We start from the raw sequence: 18,205 nt of genomic DNA, 5'->3' as shown, positions 1-18,205 counted from the left end.
ACAGATTCATAGATACAGAGCACATTTTGATAATTGCCAGATGAGAGAGGGGTTGGAGAAGATGGGTCAAAAAGTGAAGGGATTAAAAAGTACAAATTCGTAGTTACAGAACAGTCATTGGTATGTAAAATACAGCACAGGGAATATAGTCAATAATATAGTAATAATTAGTATGGTGTCAAGTAGCTACTGGAAATATTGGAGGAATTATTTTGTAAGTTATGTAAATGTCTAATCACCAGGTTGTACATCTGAAACTAATATAATATTATATGTCAACTGTAATTGAAAAATAAAAAATTAAACATTTAAAATATGATTTTTGATACTAAAAAAGAATATTTGTTCATTGAAAACAGTTAAGAAAATATAGTTAAATATATAAAAGAAAATAGCAATCACTCATAATCCCACTCCCATTTTCCAGCACAAAGTTTGCTCATGTTTTGGTGTTTAGACATACATACCTTTTTCTCTGCATTTCTCTGCTTTTTTTTCCTACAGAAATAATGTATACATACTGTCTTGTAACTTGTTTTCTCCACTTTATAACCATGGACCTGTTTCCATGTTTATTAACATAGATCTATATTCTTACTTTAAATGGCTACAAAGCATTCCATCATGTGGCTGCATGACAATTTATTTAACTTGAACTCTAATTGAAGTCCTTAACTGTCTTTCTGGCCCTCCTCCAAGCAAGTATATTCAGAAGGCCCTCTCTGTTTGATTTTGTGAAATCAGAGGAATCTGTCAGAATTTAAAAAATGACACATTATTTATTTCAAAGAGCAATTTTAGAAATGAGAGAGGTAAAGGAAAGTGAAATGGAAATGATTGATGAAAGAAATATTTTGCAATTATAACTATTTTATAGTAATTTCTTGCAAATGAGACTTTTGTATTCTTTTAAACTCTGAAAGTGTCTGAAAGACTTAAAATTAAATAATATTACAATACACCTGTTTAGGGTGAAGTATCAAAACTTCTGCAGGAGGACTCTCCACCCCAGTTTGTGGACCTATCATAAAGGTACTGAGGGGTCAGTGTTTCCTGGAAAGTTGTTTATTGGGTAAATCAATCAAGGAGAGACTGCACTGACCTGGACCTTGATTGATAAGGAAGTCAGAGTTAAGTTAGGTGTGGCTGAGGGACACTAAACTTGTGCAGGAATGATGACCATGGAATATGAGAGGACCGTGGCTGTTCTGAACCTACTCGGTAGGGCTGTGTTGAAGTTTTGAGAATGTAGAAGAGGACATGGTAGTCACTGGAGAAGTGGTTAAGATTAGGAAAGAGGTCACGGTTTGGCTGGCCCTAATACAAGGAGAAACTCAAGCTGTGGTTTGCAGGGAGAGATGGATGTGGATGTCGGCCTAGGTGTTCCAGAGGATGATGACCGAGATGATGAAGGTGGCCATGAAAATCAGGTAGAGGCGGAACAGCAGGGTGTCCATCATGTGGCTGAACTGCACCCACAGGCTGACCAAGTGCTGCTTCTGAGCCTCGTCTTCCTGTTGGCCCCTTGTTGACTCAGGGCACCCATTTAACTCTGCCTCTCGGGGACCTGGCACCTTCTCCACCAACTCCACAGGCTCCTTCAGACCTACAGAGAAAAATAGACTCAGCCATGGGCTGTGAAGGTCAACTGGGAGGGAGGGGGAGGGGAGGAGGCTGAAGCAGAGAAATGAAGGTGTTGGAGGAGAAAGTGTGGGCAGTGCTGACTTCCTTACCAGGCAGGTTAGCAGGGGCGAGACCCAGATCCTTGTTTCCCTTCTGGGGTGCAGTGGGACAGCATTTCATTGGGCTGGTGCAGTGCAGAAGCAGGGAATGCAGCCACTGGGGCATGGGTGGGGGCTGGGTGGTGGCCAGGTGCAGCAGGTAGGTGATGAAAATGGTCTCCAGCAGGCTGAGCACCATCAGAGACAGACACAGAGCAAAGTAGACACCTGAAGACAAATGCAATTATAATTAAACGAGGGTGGATCATCTCTACACTTTTCTTAAGCCTCTTTCCCCAAATCCAATATTTCCCCAGAACCCCTTTCCTCCTTAAGTGGAGAGGCAGCCAGTTCTCCAGGTTCCCCTCTCTGTCCTCTGCTGCCTTCTCTTCCCCAGAAAATGGGAGGGGCCATACTGATGAGAGGGGTGCCACTGGCAGGGAGTAAGTCATTCATCAGGAGCAGGAAGACGTTGTAGCCCAGCAGAAGGGTTATCTTGAATGGGGCACGACTCTCGCTTTCTGCAGGCAGGAAGAAGCTGAGGGCATCAATGGCAATCAGAAAGCCACTGGGCACCAGAAGGTTTATGACATAGAGTCTGGGTCTGCGCCTGATGGCCACCTGGTGGGGAGGAGACAGTGTGGAGAATGCGGCAATTAAATTGATGCTAAAGGCTCAATTGTCTATTTGACTCTAATCTTTGCTGATGTGCTGTTTGGCTAGTTATGGGATGATCTCTTTAAGTAACACATGCCCTTCTACAGAAATGCCCCCAATTTGTCTTCTAGTTTTCATTTGTGTCCAACCTGCTGGGAACACAACTCTAGATGTTTAGGGAAAAGTAGGGCCCTTTGCACCATCAGATGGTGGCTTTTCCATTGAGGTGGGAGCCCAGCTGCTCCTCCTCTCTGCAAGGCAGAGGTCCTTGGGGATCCTTCTTTAGGACCATTAGGGTATAGGTTGGAGTGGGGAGCAGGTGCTTAACCCCCTAAAGCTTCTTTTTATACCTCAAAAAGCCTTGGATCAGGAGAAAAATCACAGAGCAATTGGGATAGGAAGTCAAAGAGTGATTCCTGGACTTACATAGAACTTGATCTGGTCATACACGTTGCTGCCCACCAACATCTTTCGGGTGGCCTGGTTGATGCCCAGGAGCTCCCACTCTCCCTGGGTCTGAATGATGTCACGAGACGTATCTGTTATCTCCCACACTTCCTTGTCCATGCCCAGAAGCATGCTGTCCACTGCAAGGGGGTCAGGGCAGCTCAGTCCACAAGTTCCTAAGCCTCCTGCCCACAAAATTCAATTCCTCCCCCATTGAGTTTCCTCAACAAATTTTCCTCTTTGTCTTTTTAAAAGCAGGGCATCAGGCTTTTTCAGAAGTGGGTTCTAGGACCAGCAATTCATATGTGTGTGCTGTAGCACTGATTTTGTTGTTGAAAACAAGGATGAGTCAAAGTTGTTATGGGAATTTTGGATGTGACTCAAACGAGAGCCATTCCCATTTTCCTTCTCAATTCCCCAGTTGGATGGTGCTGTTTTAGTGGAATCAATCATGAACAGCTCAACATTTTTATCATTACCTGTATGCCCATTTAATGATTGATGTATTCAAATCTGCCACGTGATACCTGGTGGCATTCAGTTAAATTGATTTAGTGGGTTGAGTGTGTTAGCTATTAAAGTTAAAAGGGTTGAGTTAAAAATTATAGAGGTTCAGTAGCTCAGGGTCAGATATGGTGCAAAGGCCATTTAAGACTAAAGCAGTAGTTTGGTCGCTTTTAAGAAAATAGTTTATTGAGGAATTAAAGCAGTAATTCTTAACTCTGCACACCAGCAAAACCTGGGGAGATACATAAAAAATAACAGTACTGCCCAGTGGGTGTAGCTAAGTGGTTGAGTGTTGACCTATGAACCAGGAGGTCATAGTTCGATTCCCTGTCAGGGTCTATGTCTGGGTTGGGGCTCGATCCCCAGTAGGGGGCGTGCAGGGGGCAGCTGATCAATGATTCTCTCTCATCATTGATGTTTCTATCTCTCCCTCCTCCCTTCCTCTCTGAAATCAATAAAAATATATCTTAAAAGTTAAGAGCATCTGGGACCCACTTGGAACAATGAAATTGTTCTAAATGGACTTATTGGTCTCAGAAAGATACGCTCTAGGGCAGTGATGGCGAACCTATGACACGTGTGTCAGCACTGACACGCGTAGCCATTTCTGATGACACGTGGCCGCATGCCGAGGATGAAACATGTGCTGCTCCTGAGGATGAAACATTTGCGACTAGAGTCTTGGAGTTAGTTTTTTCCTCAAAGTGACACACTACCCGAGTTATGCTCAGTTTTTTGGCGAAGTATGACACACCAAGCTCAAAAGGTTGCCCATCACTGCTCTAGGGTGTTGTATAGTTATTGCTATTTTTAAAAGCTTTAATGGGCAGCCAGAGTTGAGAAACACTGGTCTAAAACTTTCCCTCATAATACCTACACCACTTATTGTCTTCCTGTGAATCTAAAGAATCTGCCAAAACGTGTCTCACTCACCTGTGTAGAGGAAGGAAATGAAGGTGAAGGTGCAGTTCTGTTGGTCAAAAGGGAAGTAGAAGATGTCCAGGTTACAGATGCTGGTCACCCGCACTGGCCTATCGTACTTTATCCGACCGTCACTGCTGACATATGCGGAGAGACCTGGAGGTGCCCGATCCACATCCATGCTGTTTTCGAGAGGAGGAGAGGTGGGTGCTATGGGTGCCTGAATCAGCCTGTGTCTCCCTTTCTTCCCAGGTCTCCCCCTACTGTGCTCTCCTTTTGGGTTCTTTCTCTAATGTCACTCTGTGTTGCCTATGCTACTCCTCATGTGTTCTGTGGGAGTCAATGAATTGAGGCTGTGCCCCTGTCTGAATCTTGTGGTGTCCCTGTGACCTGCACTTGATCCCAGGCCAGTGATGGCGAACCTATGACACGCGTGTCAGCACTGACACACGTAGCCATTTCTGATGACATGCGGCCGCTGAGGCGGCCGCATGCCGAGGATGAAACATTTGTTGCTCCTGAGGATGAAACATTTGCGAAATAATGTTTTTTCCTCAAAGTGACACACGACCTGAGTTATGCCCAGTTTTTTGGCGAAGTTAGACACACCAAGCTCAAAAGGTTGCCCATCACTGTCCTAGGCTGTTCTTTTCAGATGGGCTTCGTACAGGCTTTTCCCAGCCCAGATACGCACGATTCCATAATGAAGATATCTGGAAGCCACAGGTTTTCTGCTGATACAGTTAGTTTATTGACATTGACACACTCTTCTGGGTTCCAGCTGATGAAAGGATTGTCCCATATCTACAGGCAGGGCAGTGGGAAACAGAGGTCCAATCAGCCTCTCCCATTCTTTTTTAAACTCTGATCCTCTAACACCACTCATGTCCCTAATGACCACATCCTACCCCCTCCTTTATCTAGCCAGCTGTCATTGGCAAAATACCCCACAATGGCCTTTTTTCCAGGCAGTCTTTAAATATAGCCTAATATCACTTAGACCCAGGAACACACCAATAGATTGGCTTACAACCTCTTGGCCATTTCCTTGGGTCACCATTTCTACCTTCCTAAGATGCTCAGGGAGATTTGTATCCCCACTGTTCTAAATGGAGTTATTTGGCCTCAGAAATATTTATACATTGGCTATAGGTTTGGACTGGAAAACCTTAAAGTAACTCCTCAAAAATCCCTTATAAATGGAAGTGGGAAGGGGATAGTTGAATCTGCCTTACCAAATCAATCCACAGGAATGACGTCAGAAGCTGGAGATGTGGATCCTGGTGAAGAAATTCCCACCCAGGACCATTAGTGCATTAGTGCAAAAAAGACTTGCCCTGCTCCCAGGTCATAGTCTTAATAATATTGACTAATGTATTGGGCCAGGCATAGTTCTAAATGTTGGACTGTCTTTTCCTTACTTGCCTCCTCTTGTATCTAAGTACCATTCAGGTTTTAATCAACAGACAGATCACTTCCTTTTAGAGCATTCAGAAAGAACAGGACTCACGGACAAATCAGTCCTGGAAAAAATACCACTGCAGCTTTCTTCTTTATGTTTCCTCATCCCATAGGGAACCCCTCTATTTATACGAAATCCATTCAAAGTACCTATTGTCCACCACTAGACCAGTACAATGCTGGGTCGACAGGACAGAGGATCCTTGTTCCCTATTAGAAGCTATGGAAAGTGGGGACCAGGTCTCACCACTTCCAGGATGGCAGACAGGGTGAAGGAGATGTTGACATGAGTGGGGATGCTGTAGTTGATGACTGGACGAAAGGCCTTTCTGTCAAACACTGCTTGGAAGGCAGCAGGATCCACCCCATGCTGGTCAAACCCTGAGCAATTGATGGTGAAAGTGTTGGCTCTCCCTGTAGAGAGCAGAGACTCTGTGAGAGAGGGTCTCCATGGCCAGGGCTGGAGCCTCTTTGCAGAGAGAGAAAGCAGGGGACACACTGGGAGGAGCAGGTGAACCCTCCTTCCTGTACCAAAACCACCCAAGGCCAAAGCCCTTCCTGCCAGGGTCGGAGGATGAGCTGGTCTGGTAGGCAAATGGTGGAAGTCTATGTGGTGAGCTGAGTCAGGGCTTTCTCCTCATTCCCATTGTTTCATCCTCATGCAAAACCTGCCCAAACCTATATGCAAACCAGCTTTTTAGTGGACCCATCACAAGGCTCTTGGGCTCTTGGGCCCACCAAATAGACCGCTGAGCACTGCCCTAAAATGGGTAGTTAGTCTTCTCTGATGTATTTCTCTTTTGCATGTCTTCCTCAGGGACTTCTGCAAGAACAAATGTATCAAAACATAAGAGAAGCAAACAACAGCACTTACTAGGTGGATGTGGGAAATATGTAGTAGGTATTCTGAATGGATGTTTACCTTGGTGCCTTGCATTGTTATGTTGCTTATCTCAGATTTAGTGATCCCAGATATGTTGGGGTTTATTTCCAGCATTGGAATTATTAGGTGATACCACTGAGCATATACTATATGCCGATCACATAGTGAGGCCTGTGTGGTGTTGTCTCTAGGCCATGGCCAGGGAGTACCTGAGCAGAATCTTTGCCCCATTTTCATCTTTCTTTGTTCTTTTTCTCTGCCTGCTCCTCTTCATCTCCATTTCTTTCCATACTGTTGAAGCTCTGTACCCTGACTTGGAACAAATATTCCCCTGGGGAAGCAAAGTATCCACTTCCTTTTGCCTCAGATTGTTCCCCACCTTCCCTTGATGTTTCACTTACTCCTTCAGGGCATGTTTAAAATTAGCGTCTGCTCTTTTCATAGATACCATATCAAAGGAAAAAGAGATAGGAGAGTGGGATGACACATGGTGGAAGGAGCACTGGGGTCAGTGGAAAGGTGGAATTGGAGAGGTGGTGAATGGGACAGTTTGGTAGGTCCCTATGCAGGTAGGAATAGAGGAAGGCTGCATGCCCTGATCAGTGGAATGTCTTTCTGTCTGTCACCAAAAGGAAATCAAGACACAGACATTATGGAAGAAATATTTAACATCTTAATTCTGAATGTCCTCCAAGTACTAGAGGGGAATTTCTAGATGTCCTTCAGAACCACACTCTGGTCTTCCCTGTTCTTGCCCCGTCTTACCTTGAAGCAGAAGGCTGACAGTGAGGTAGAGGAGGAGTTCCCCCCCATGGGGCCACTCCCCTTCCATCTTTCTCTTGTGGACTCTTCTCTGGGGACTCACCAGGAGCTCCCAAATCCCTTGGGCTTAAAGGAGCTCAGACCACACCTTGGATCCTGGTTTTGAATACTGCTCATGAGAGGTGACCACTCCCTGGTGAGAGGCTGTGCCTAGAGAGGTCACAGCAAAGCGTTCTGCTTTGCCCTTGTCCAGGTATGCCTTCCGGGCTCCAGGCAGGGAGGAAGTTGGGCCAAAACTAAGGGAGAAGGGCCTGTTTGGCTACTCTGTGCTTAGATCAGTAACAAAATAACGTGCCTTAGTGAGGAGTGTGGGCTGGGGAGATAAGAATTACGTTCTTGTAAGACCAAGTAATCTGCAGATTTGGAAAGGTGACAATATTTAAGGATTTGGTTATGTATTCACTAGGTTTAATTGCAAATACCAAATTACAATTTTGACTCATATCTTCATTATCTATTGTTTATATTTTCCCAACACCCCTTATCTAGATTTTCTCTTTCCAATCTCTCTGCCTCCCTGATTCATTCTCCCCCAAATCAGTGTCCCGAATACATTTTTTAACTCGATGCATTAATTACATGATAATAGAAGTCATAAAATTAGCAGATAGCAGAACTGTTTTTAATGTTTTATGTTGTCAATAGTGTTATACATTAATATAAACTAGTAATCTCAGATAACATCCATATTAATGGCATGTATCGATATTATATCTTATGTCACACCTCTATAAAAAACAATCAGACACCGAAAGAGTGAATTGAAGCATTGTTATGTTACATTAGTTACATTTCCAGAAAGACTTGGAAATTTTTTTCTTGCAGAAGGGTAAAGTTTCTTTTAGAATACAAAAGAAACTCTGTTCAGAATGAGAGATCATGACAGCTCTAAGTAGAAAGTGCTGAGGAAGGTAGGAATGACTTAGGGGCCCAGAATAGGAAAGTACAGGAGAGAGGGCTGTAATATCTTCCACTTGAGATTTGCCATATGTGCAGTCTTTCAGCCCACAAATTCTATACATCATTTCTTTCCTTCCTTAGAAACTTGGTCAAAAGATTGGGCCATCGTGTCATGTAGGACCAAAGCCCTGCTATGTCTGTATCCACATGGACACATACACGTGGCACATAGGACTTCTGGACTGGCTAAGAGAGAAGAACTTCTTAAAAATTATTTTATTTGTCTTTCTATTACAGTTTGCACTCAACACTATTTTTTCTTTTTTTAAAAAAATATATTTTATTGATTTTTTACAGAGAGGAAGAGAGAGGGATAGAGAGTTAGAAACATCAATGAGAGAGAAACATTGATCAGCTGCCTCCTGCACACCCCACACTGGGGATGTGCCCGCAACCAAGGTACATGCCCTTGACCGGAATCAAACCTGGGAACCTTGAGTCCGCAGGCTGACGCTCTATCCACTGAGCCAAACCAGTTTCGGCAACACTATTTTAAAAAAAATATGTTTTTAATGATTTTTAGACAGAGAGGGAGGGAAAGGGATAGATAGAAACATCATCCATCAGCTGCCTCCTGCACGCCCCCTACTGGGGATCAGACACAAAACCTGGTATGTGCCCAGATCAGGAATGGAACCATGACCTCAATGGCTGAGCCACACCAGGTAGGCAAGAGTGAAAGACTTTTAAGGGGTGCTTGAGTTCTGCAGGTAGGCTAGGCTACCAGATTTTGGATCCAGGAAAGGAAGGTTAGCATCAAGCCCTGCTGAAAGTGGCTGAAGATGGTTGATGTATATCTTGTTTTTATCAAGGTTGGCTGAAAAACTGCACCGAAGTCTATGGGTTGGATTCTAAAGTAAATTTAGCTGCCAGGGGATGGAGCTGATAGGGGCAGAAGAAATAAAGTAGTCAGGCATGGATTTATCCTACCTGGGGAGTCAGAGTTGCAACTCTGGGATCTGGAAATCTCAGGTAATACTGCTGCTGGTGGTAGTAATGATAACTAACATTGAGTACCTTACCGTATGCCAGGCATTGTGATGTCTTTCTTACCTACCTTATTTTATGTATGCCTCCCAACAATCCTATAGCACAGATATTAGGCAGGAGTATGCAGTAAAAGCAATGTAGCCAAGGAAATAGATGGCGATTGGACCTTATATTTTCTGAACATATTTTAAAACACAGTAAATTTGAAGAAAAATAAATCTTATCATTAACAAAAAAAATGAACACCCCCAATTAATTGATCATCCTATCTAATAAAGAGGGAATATGCAAGTTGACCGTCATGCCGTCACAAAGATGGCGGCGCCCATAGCCACAAGATGGCGGCGCCCAGTCCCTTCAGCCCCGCCAGAGTCCCACAGTCCTTTCAGCCCAGCCAGGGGGGCGGCAGGCACACGGTGTGGCCGGACCCGTCCTCAGTCCCCAGCCACCCAGGGCCAGCCCGAGGCGCAGGCAAGACTCGGATGTTGGCTGCCCAGCGCCGCCCTAGGATCAGGTAACCGGGGCCGGCCAAAGCTTGTGCTGCAGGCAATGGCAGCAGCAGAGGTTTGATGGGGGCATTGCCTTCCCCTGATCGCTGGGTCGCCTCCCACCCCTGAGGGCTCCCGGACTGTGAGAGGAGTCAGGCCGAGCTGAGGGACCCCCCTCCAGTGCATGAATTTTCATGCACCGGGCCTCTAGTCTTTTATAAGAAACATCTAAAATGATGAGTGAGAGACCATATTCAAGTAAAGCAATAAAAATGGTAGTACTTAAAATAACCAGGGTTGCAGGTTTTCTAATGCTTACAGTGTATAACAAGCCATATAAGTCTCAGCATGGACATGGGGTCTCTTTCTACCTTCAGAGTTCTTTGGATGTACGATGTACTTCCCGCACTGGTCAGCCCTCTGTCTCAGTCAAATAGTTAAGCACCTGGAATGCTTGTTTGGAAAGCCTGCTCTCAGAGTTCATCCCAGGACAGAGTTCCTTGTTACAAATGTGCTTTGGACATTCCTCCTGGGTGTGCCTGCCTCCTCCTTTCCTTCTCCAGTCGGCTCTCTGATATTTAGACAGGGCTTCAGTAGCTGGGTTATCATTTTCTAAGTCCATTAGGAATAGCTTTACCCTACATTCCCAGGAATATCCTGGGGAGTCCCTAAAATTCCCATTTTAGCTCCAAGCACATGTCTGTCCTAAGCCAAGCTGTGGGCTTTCATGGTGACCTGGAATTAGGAGGTGGTTCAGAAACTCTTAGCTGGCCCTAGCTGGTTTGGCTCAATGGATAGAGCATCAGCCTGCGGACTGAAAGGTCCCAGGTTCGATTTCTGCCAAGGGCACATGCCTGGGTTGCAGGCTCGATCCCCAGTAGGGGGCGTGCAGGAAGCAGCCAATCAATGATTCTCTCTCATCATTGATGTTTCTGTATCTCTCTCCCTCTCCCTTCCTCTCTAAAATCAATAAAATATATTTTAAAAAAAGGAAAAAAAAAAAAGAAACTCTTAGCTGATTTGGGGGTCATTGTGCAAGGGTCAGGGACTTCCTCCACCCTCCCTGCTTTCTCTGGGCATCTTAGGAGTCTCCATCTTAGGTTCACATATCTCTAGGATTCTTAGGCACTCAGCTGGGACAGCTGTAGACAGAGGCTTTGAATTTGGACTTTAACTGCCTCCTTGGGCAAATCTGGGGCCAGTTAAGGACTCCTGTGAGCCTGGGATTGCTCAGAGCAGAGATTCCCATCCGTGGTACTATTGACATCTGGGCTGCATAATTCTTTGTTTGGGGTGCTGTCCTAGGATTGTAGAATGTTTAGCAGCATCTCTGGCTCACCAGATGCTAGTAACATCCCCCTATCCCAGTTGCAACCATTAATAATGTCTGCAAATATTGCCAAAGGTCCAGCTGGGGGTAAAATTATCCACTGTTGAGAACCACTGGCAACTTGGATTCCTAGGGATTTAACAACTTTCTTTATCCCAGATGATTATAGGACTAGAGGCCTGATGCACAAAGATTCGTGCAAGAATGGGCCTTCCTTCCCCTGGCTGCCAGCACCGCCTTTGCTCTGGCCCGGAGCCACCTTTCTGCCTTCACTCTGTGTAGAGCCGCCTTTCCGCCTTCCCACGATGCCCAGAGGCCCGGAGTGGCTGGGGCGGTGTGGAACCCCTGTGTCGTCACCATGGTGACAATGCAAGCGTCCTGCCCCCAGCCGATCAGCGCCTGTGTATGCAAATTAACCGCCATCTTTGTTGGGTTAATTTGCATACTCACTCCTTATTGGCTGGTGGGTGTCACGAATGTACAGTCAATTTGCATCTTTCTCTTTTATTAGCGTAGATGGCCACCGTGTCCTCTCCTCTCATTCCTTGTTCTGACTGGCAGGACAACTTCTGGTCTATCTCCATGGAACTTCCAGGATGTACAGTGAACAGCCACCTGAGTATCCTTTTCAAGCTTCTTGGTATTAGTATCTGTTGTCTCCATGGCTGTGCTCTGGGGAATCAGGAAAAGTAAGGTTGGGCAATAGAGTCCCCGAGGCTTCAGGCTACTGAAGCCAGAGGCACAGACACTGGATTTAGGAGCCCAGGTGAGCTATGGTGTCTGAGGTCCAGAGGCAGGGGTCCAGTGTCCAGGCCAGCCAGCAGGGTCTGTGGAAGTAGGCTTGAGAGCTTGCTCCCCTCTGAGAGGTGGGCAAGTGTCATCTTGTTCAGTTACGTAGGCCCTGTGGAGGCACCAGATGGGTATTGTCTTCGCCCAGGGCACACATCTTGTTCTGGCTGAGGGCTACCCAGGGTGTCCGAGCAGAAAGAACCTCGGAGCTGCAGAGGGGCCAGAGGCTGGGCACAGAGCACTGGGCATGCCTTCAGGGGTTAAGGGAAGTGGGCAGTGGTTTGAGTTAGTGCTGAGAACACGGCTGGGTTTCTGAGTCCTTCATGTTTGGGAGCAGTCTTAGATCTACTAGTATTGGAGGATACCATCAGCCTAGGGGGTGGGGGTTTCCTAGGAATCTTTGTTTTCCCCCAGGGGTTTCCTTCACTCCAGTTGCAGCTCAGCAATAGGCACCCCCACCTGGGAAAGCATATCCTTCATCCTCGTGCAGCATAAGCCAGCCTTCCCAGGAGTGTAGAAAGCCAAAGTTAAAGAATCTCTCGTTCTGTACGCGTTGATATGATTGGCCAAGGAAGAGTGGCTCTCTTTTCCTCCCTGGCTGCTTGAAGATCAACCTTCATCATGAATGACACAATAACTATCCGGACCAAGAAGTTCATGACCAACAGACTACTTCAGCAGGAGCAAATGGTCATTGATGTCCTTCACCCTGGGAAGGCAACAGAACCCAAGACAGAAATTCGGGAAAAACCAGCCAAAATGTGTAAGACCACATCTGATGTCATCTTTGTGTTTGGATTCAGAACCCAGATTGGTGGTGGCAAGACCACTGGCTTTGGCATGATTTATGATTCCTTGGATTACGCAAAGAAAAATGAACCCACTGGGTGAGGCCACGTGCCCCTTAGTCCGGGTGAAGCTGTGCCCCTGGGTCCGGCCGAGACCAAACCAGAGGGAGTCGGACCTCCGTTGCCACCATTTGTCCACCATCCAGAGCTGAGGGATCAGTGCTGACATGTACACATAGGAACTGGTGGACATTGAAATTGGGTCTCAAAAGAACTGTTGGTCCAGAAAGAAACTCACTACAGACTGATTCATTTGCCTGTCAGCATAACTATTATTGCCCGTCTCACATTCAGTTCTTATAAGTATATATCTAGTGACATATGATCTCGCTCATCTAGGGGAAATGATGAACAACATAGACTGAGAAACAAGAACAGAACCAGAAACAAGGAGGCATCGATCGGACTATCGGGCCTCAGAGGGAGGATAGGGGAGGTTGGGAGGAGGGGGGAGAGATCAACCAAGGGACTTGTGTGCATGCATATGAGCCTATCCAGCGGTTGAGTTCAACAGGGGGTTGGGGCATCCGTGGGGAGGGGTGTGGGATGGGAATGGGGGGATGAGGACAAATATGTGACACCTCAATCAATAAAGAAATTTAAAAAATTAAAAAAGAAAAAAAAAGAAAAATGAACCCAAACATAGACTTGCAAGACACGGCCTGTATAAGAAGAAGAAGACCTCAAGAAAAGAGAGAAAGGAATGCAAGAACAGAATGAAGAAAGTCAGGGTGACTGCAAAGGCCAGTGTTGGTGCTGCAAAAAGTGAGCTGGAGATTGAACAACAGAAGGAGTAAAGATTCTTCAGTGACTTTATCTGTGGTGACTGTGCAGATTTTTCATGAGAGGATTAATAAGCTAAACTTTTATGTGAAAAAAAAAAAAAAATCTCTCTAGAAACTATGTGGTACCATCAGCGCCCTCTGGCTTCACACCTGGTCGCCTCCTTAGTGATTTCACTCCCAGTCTGGCTTCTTCTAAATTAGCCTCCACTGTGCAGCCTGTGTGATTTGTTTGAAATGCAGATGGGACTGTGTCCTTCTTGTGTTTGAAATCTTTCCATGGTTTCCATTGTCTTTAGAGTTATGTTAAGAACACCTGGGCTGAAAATTTGTATTTCCAACCGATTTCTGGGTGATGCTGTGGCTCCATGTCCTGGACCACACTCAGAAAACCACTGGCCCACAGGATGAAATCTAGCTCCTCCGCATGACTAAAAGGCTCTTTGTGACTTAACTCCCACCGCTCTTTCAATCATTTTTGCCTTGGATTTTATATTCTAAAGGAATTGTTCTTTAAAAAAGAAAAAAGGAATTGTTCTTATCTTTAAAATGTATAAGGATTAGCTTACACATCTGACCCTCACCCCTTTGGCCCTAAATCAGAATCTTCACCCCATATCAGAATTGCAGGTAGTAGTGATCAAGAATTTACATTTTTAACTAGATCCACAGCTGAATTGAATGCTCATGGGCCTTGGACAAACATGGAAAAACACTGCGTATTACATAGCACCCCAATACTCAATATGTGATTTTACTCCTCCATGTTCCCTCAACCTAAAATATATCTTCTACCATTGATCACTTGTTCCACTAATAAATTCTTAAAGATTCAGCTCAACTCAAGCTTCTAGTCATCTGTGAATACCTCTCTCTCTCTCTCTCTCTCTCTCTCTCTCTCTCTCTCTCTCTCTGTCACACACACACACACACACACACACACACACACACACACACACTGCTGAAATCTGTTGTGATCCTTCTATTGGAAACATCTCTTTACATGTGCACCTCCCCTCTTGCTCTGTAACCTCACTGAGAGCAGAAAGCATATTTTGTTCCACCCCCACCTTCCCTCAGTGTGTGGCATACAGTGGTATGCAGTCAATAAATGTCAAATACCTGGTTGTCAGTTCACCATGGATACGGAAAGACACAGCCACTTTGGACAGATGTAAGAAAGGTGGTTGGGAACCTCAGGGGAGTCCTGAGGCCATATCAGAGAAGTCACTTGCTGTTCCCACGGTGTGGCTGAGGTGTGGGCCTCCATCCTGGGTGCAGGTAGGTGGAGGTGGGGGCTGGCAGAAGCACAGGAGTCTGAAGCAGGTAGGATCCAGAGGGCAGGAGCCAGGGCTCAGCATTTTCTTTCTGTCTGCTCCCTCTAAGTTTCCAGTAAAAAGCAGGCTCAGAATAGCTTAACCAGAGCTACCATTTATTGAGTTTGTGCCATGTGCTCTATACTATGTTAGGGGCATTTTATTTATAGTACTCATAGCCTCACAACTGCTTTGAGAGGTCAGCACTATTACTCCCATTTTACAGATTAGGAAACAGGTACAAAGAGGTCAAGTAATCTTGCTCAATGTCCACTCATGTGGGAATTGGTAGAATCCAGATTCAAACCCAGGTCAATCTGATTCCATTGCTCTTTCCTTGCTCTTTCCATTACTCTATAGCTGGGAAGTCTGATGGACTGAATCAGTAGACCCTCAGGTTTCCCAATGAAATCCCCAGGCCTAGACAATGCCTGAACCCAAAGTTAAACAGTGGGGACAGGAGCTATACTTTTGCAAGTCACAGACAGAAACAACTTTCTCTTTAGCTTATTCTAAGGTGGTAGTGGGGGCAGGGGGAAGGATCACAATGCATGGCCCTCTGGTGGCTCCATTCATCTGAGACCCTGGGGAATCAGGTTGTAAAGTGGCAAGGGCAGAATTAGTTGGTGAATGGGGGAAGTGAGAGTCATTGTTTTGCAGCCCAAATGGATGGCAATCACATGCAGATACTGTTGGCCAGGGCTCAGGAGTTAGGAGCCCAGGAAGCAGCCAAAACGTCCTGCAGGATGGGGTAATAGTTGAGGTCAGACTGGCTATGGTGCCTGGAGCAGGAGAGACGGAGGGTCATGAAACTCTTGAAAGGCACCTGGGAAAAGAGTCCCATAGACAAGCACTCATCTGTGGCTGCCACGTTGACAGGCCCAACCTCTGATCCCAGATTCTCTTTAAGTATGACAACCCATTATTTGTCATTTTACTTTTCTCCACTTCATTTTTCTCATCTAAAAAAATGAGAGGATTGAACTATAAAGTCTGTAATTCTTTATGTCTATTACCTCCCACCTAGAAGTCAATTTTGCTCTTTAGGTGTCAGCCTGCATGATAAATAGATGTTCTTTAGTGTGTCACATTTGGCTTTCTAGTTTCTGTACACTTACCAGTGATTTATAAAAAATATTTTATTGCTGCCCAGCCAGCGTAGCCCAGTGGTTGAGCGTCGACCTATGAACCAGGAGGTCACAGTTCAATTCCCGGTCAGGGCACATGCTTGGGTTGCGGGCTCAATCCCTAGTGTGGGGCATGCAGGAGGCAGCCAATCAGTGATTCTCTCTCATCGTTGATATTTCTATCTCTCTCTCCCTCTCCCTTCTTCTTTGAAATCAATAAAAAAATATTTTAAAAATGTTTTATTGTTGGTAGTATTACAGATATCTCCCATTCCCCCCCTTTCCCTCTCCTCCCAGTCCCTACCTGCCCCCAGGTCTGTGGGCTATGCATATAAGTATATAACTTTTGTGGTTTATCTCTTCTCATCCCCTCAACCTCACATCAAGGTATGTCAGTCTGTTCCATGCCTCCATGCATCATGTCTTAATGTCTTATTTTGTTGGACAATTGATTTTGTTCACTAGATTCCACAAATAAGTGAGGTCATGTGATATTTGTCTTTCTCAGTTTGGCTTATTTCACTTAATATAATATTTTCCAGGTCCATGCTGTCCCAAAGGGTAAGAGAACCCTCTTTTTTTTTTTTTTTTTACAGCTGCATAGTATTCCATAGTGTAAATGTTCCACAGCTTTTTTATACATTCATCTACTGATGGGCACCTGGTCTGTTTCCAATATTAGCTATCATAAATAATGCTGCTATGAACATAGGGGTGCATATATTCTTTCTGATTGGTGTTTTGGAGTTTTTAGGATATATTCCCAGAAGTGGGATCACTGGGTCAAATGGGAGTTCCATTTTTAATTTTTTGAGGAAACTCCATACTGTTTTCCATAGTGGCTGCACCAGTCTGCATTCCCACCAGCAGTGAACTAGTGTTCCCTTTTCTCCACATCCTTGCCAGCATGTGTTGTTTGTTGATTTTTAAAATGATAGCCATTCTGACAGGTGTGAGGTGATATCTCATTGTGGTTTTAATTTGCATTTCTTCAATGATTAGAGACTTTGAGCATGTTTTCATATGTCTCTTGACCAATTGTATGTCCTCTTTGGAGAAATGTCTATTCAGGTCTTTTGCCAATGATTTTTGTTGTTGTTGTTGTTGTTTTGTTAATCCTCACCCAAGGATATTTTTTTTTAATATGTTTTTATTGATTTTAGAGAGGAAGGGAGAGGGAGAAGGCGAGAGAGAGAAACATCAATTAGAGAGGAAGGGAGAGGGAGAGAGAGAAAAACATCAATGATGAGAGAAAATCATTGATTGGCTGCCTCTTACACGCCTCCTACTGGGGATGGAGCCCACAACTCGGGCATATGCCCTAACGGAATAGAACCATGACCTCCTGGTTCATAGGTTAAAACTCAACCACTGAGGCACACCAGCCCGCCCCTTCACTGCAGAAATATTAATGTTGGATTATAGGATGCTGTACCATATCCTACTTGGGTGTTTGGGATATACAGCACATGCACAGTTGTTACCTTTTTAAAATCTGAAAGTATTTGAACTCCAAAACATTTGGCTCTAAGGGTTTGTGGATCTGTAGTACTCATTTTATAGGGTAACTGTAAGGATTAAATACCACATATTAATAACTTAATAAATGTTGGTGACTAGTATTACTATACTGCGTCCTTTCTAAAGGCCCACTTTGCAGAAAGCTATGAGTTGAGGAAGTGCCAAAATAATCATAGGTAGACTAATTTATGTAGGTGAATGTCAAGACTCCTGATTTGAGCCTAGATTCTATGCACTGGGCCTTGGTCATGCCTGGAGGACTGGTGATGGTCAGGGGAATACTTGACAAGGTTCTGGAAACTGAGGAGCCAAACACCTTCTTGGAAAAACAATGCAGAGAGGGGAAAAGGGGGAATTAAGGGATACAAGTTTAAGGGAAGACCAGGAGCTTGAGTGAAAGGAGCGATTTGGAATACAGCAGAGTATTTCTGCCTCCATACTCCAATTCCCATGGACTTCTGCCTGCAGAAGGGGACTGCAAGGCAAGAGCAAGTAACAGCTGGTCCTGGCAACTCAGCATCCAGCTGGGAATATCTGCACTACAGGATTCAGCCCTCTAGTGGCTTGGGCTGGGGAGGGCAGAGGCTCCCGCAGAGAACACTGGGGTAGGACCGTAGGCCCACACCACCACAGCA

At 45.1% G+C, this 18,205-nt stretch overlaps 2 protein-coding genes across 2 annotated transcripts; one reads left to right on the top strand and one right to left on the bottom strand.

Moving 5' to 3' along the window:
• Positions 1 to 1,376: 1,376 nt before the first annotated feature.
• On the bottom strand, positions 1,377 to 7,429 carry LOC103300635 (5-hydroxytryptamine receptor 3C). The gene is made up of 9 exons (XM_008157509.3): positions 7,363 to 7,429; positions 5,962 to 6,128; positions 5,489 to 5,533; positions 4,948 to 5,057; positions 4,266 to 4,435; positions 2,805 to 2,965; positions 2,138 to 2,342; positions 1,734 to 1,949; positions 1,377 to 1,606 (listed from the first exon to the last, which is right to left on the bottom strand). Exons 1-9 carry the CDS (start codon positions 7,427 to 7,429, stop codon positions 1,377 to 1,379), a joined length of 1,371 nt encoding a protein of 456 aa, XP_008155731.2.
• A 5,100-nt stretch (positions 7,430 to 12,529) lies between these two features.
• On the top strand, positions 12,530 to 13,624 carry LOC129147834 (40S ribosomal protein S24-like). The gene is made up of 2 exons (XM_054711364.1): positions 12,530 to 12,863; positions 13,441 to 13,624. The coding sequence occupies exons 1-2, from the start codon at positions 12,598 to 12,600 to the stop codon at positions 13,619 to 13,621; spliced, it is 447 nt and encodes a 148-aa protein (XP_054567339.1). The 5' UTR covers positions 12,530 to 12,597; the 3' UTR covers positions 13,622 to 13,624.
• The last annotated feature ends 4,581 nt before the right edge of the window (positions 13,625 to 18,205 follow it).

This window comes from Eptesicus fuscus, chromosome 3 (assembly GCF_027574615.1).
Source record: "Eptesicus fuscus isolate TK198812 chromosome 3, DD_ASM_mEF_20220401, whole genome shotgun sequence".
Taxonomy (NCBI): Eukaryota; Metazoa; Chordata; class Mammalia; order Chiroptera; family Vespertilionidae; genus Eptesicus; species Eptesicus fuscus.
This window is presented reverse-complemented; position numbering and strand designations above follow the sequence as displayed.

Coding starts and splice junctions, on each gene's coding strand:
- LOC129147834 (XM_054711364.1), top strand. CDS start 12,598: ATGAATGACACAATAACTATCCGGACCAAGAAGTTCATGACCAACAGA. Junction 12,864..13,440: donor AAGAAAAATGAACCCACTGG/GTGAGGCCACGT, acceptor AAATTAAAAAAG/AAAAAAAAAGAAAAATGAAC.
- LOC103300635 (XM_008157509.3), bottom strand. CDS start 7,429: ATGGAAGGGGAGTGGCCCCATGGGGGGGAACTCCTCCTCTACCTCACT. Junction 6,129..7,362: donor TGTCAGCCTTCTGCTTCAAG/GTAAGACGGGGC, acceptor TGCTCTCTACAG/GGAGAGCCAACACTTTCACC. Junction 2,343..2,804: donor ATGACCAGATCAAGTTCTAT/GTAAGTCCAGGA, acceptor CCTCCCCACCAG/GTGGCCATCAGGCGCAGACC.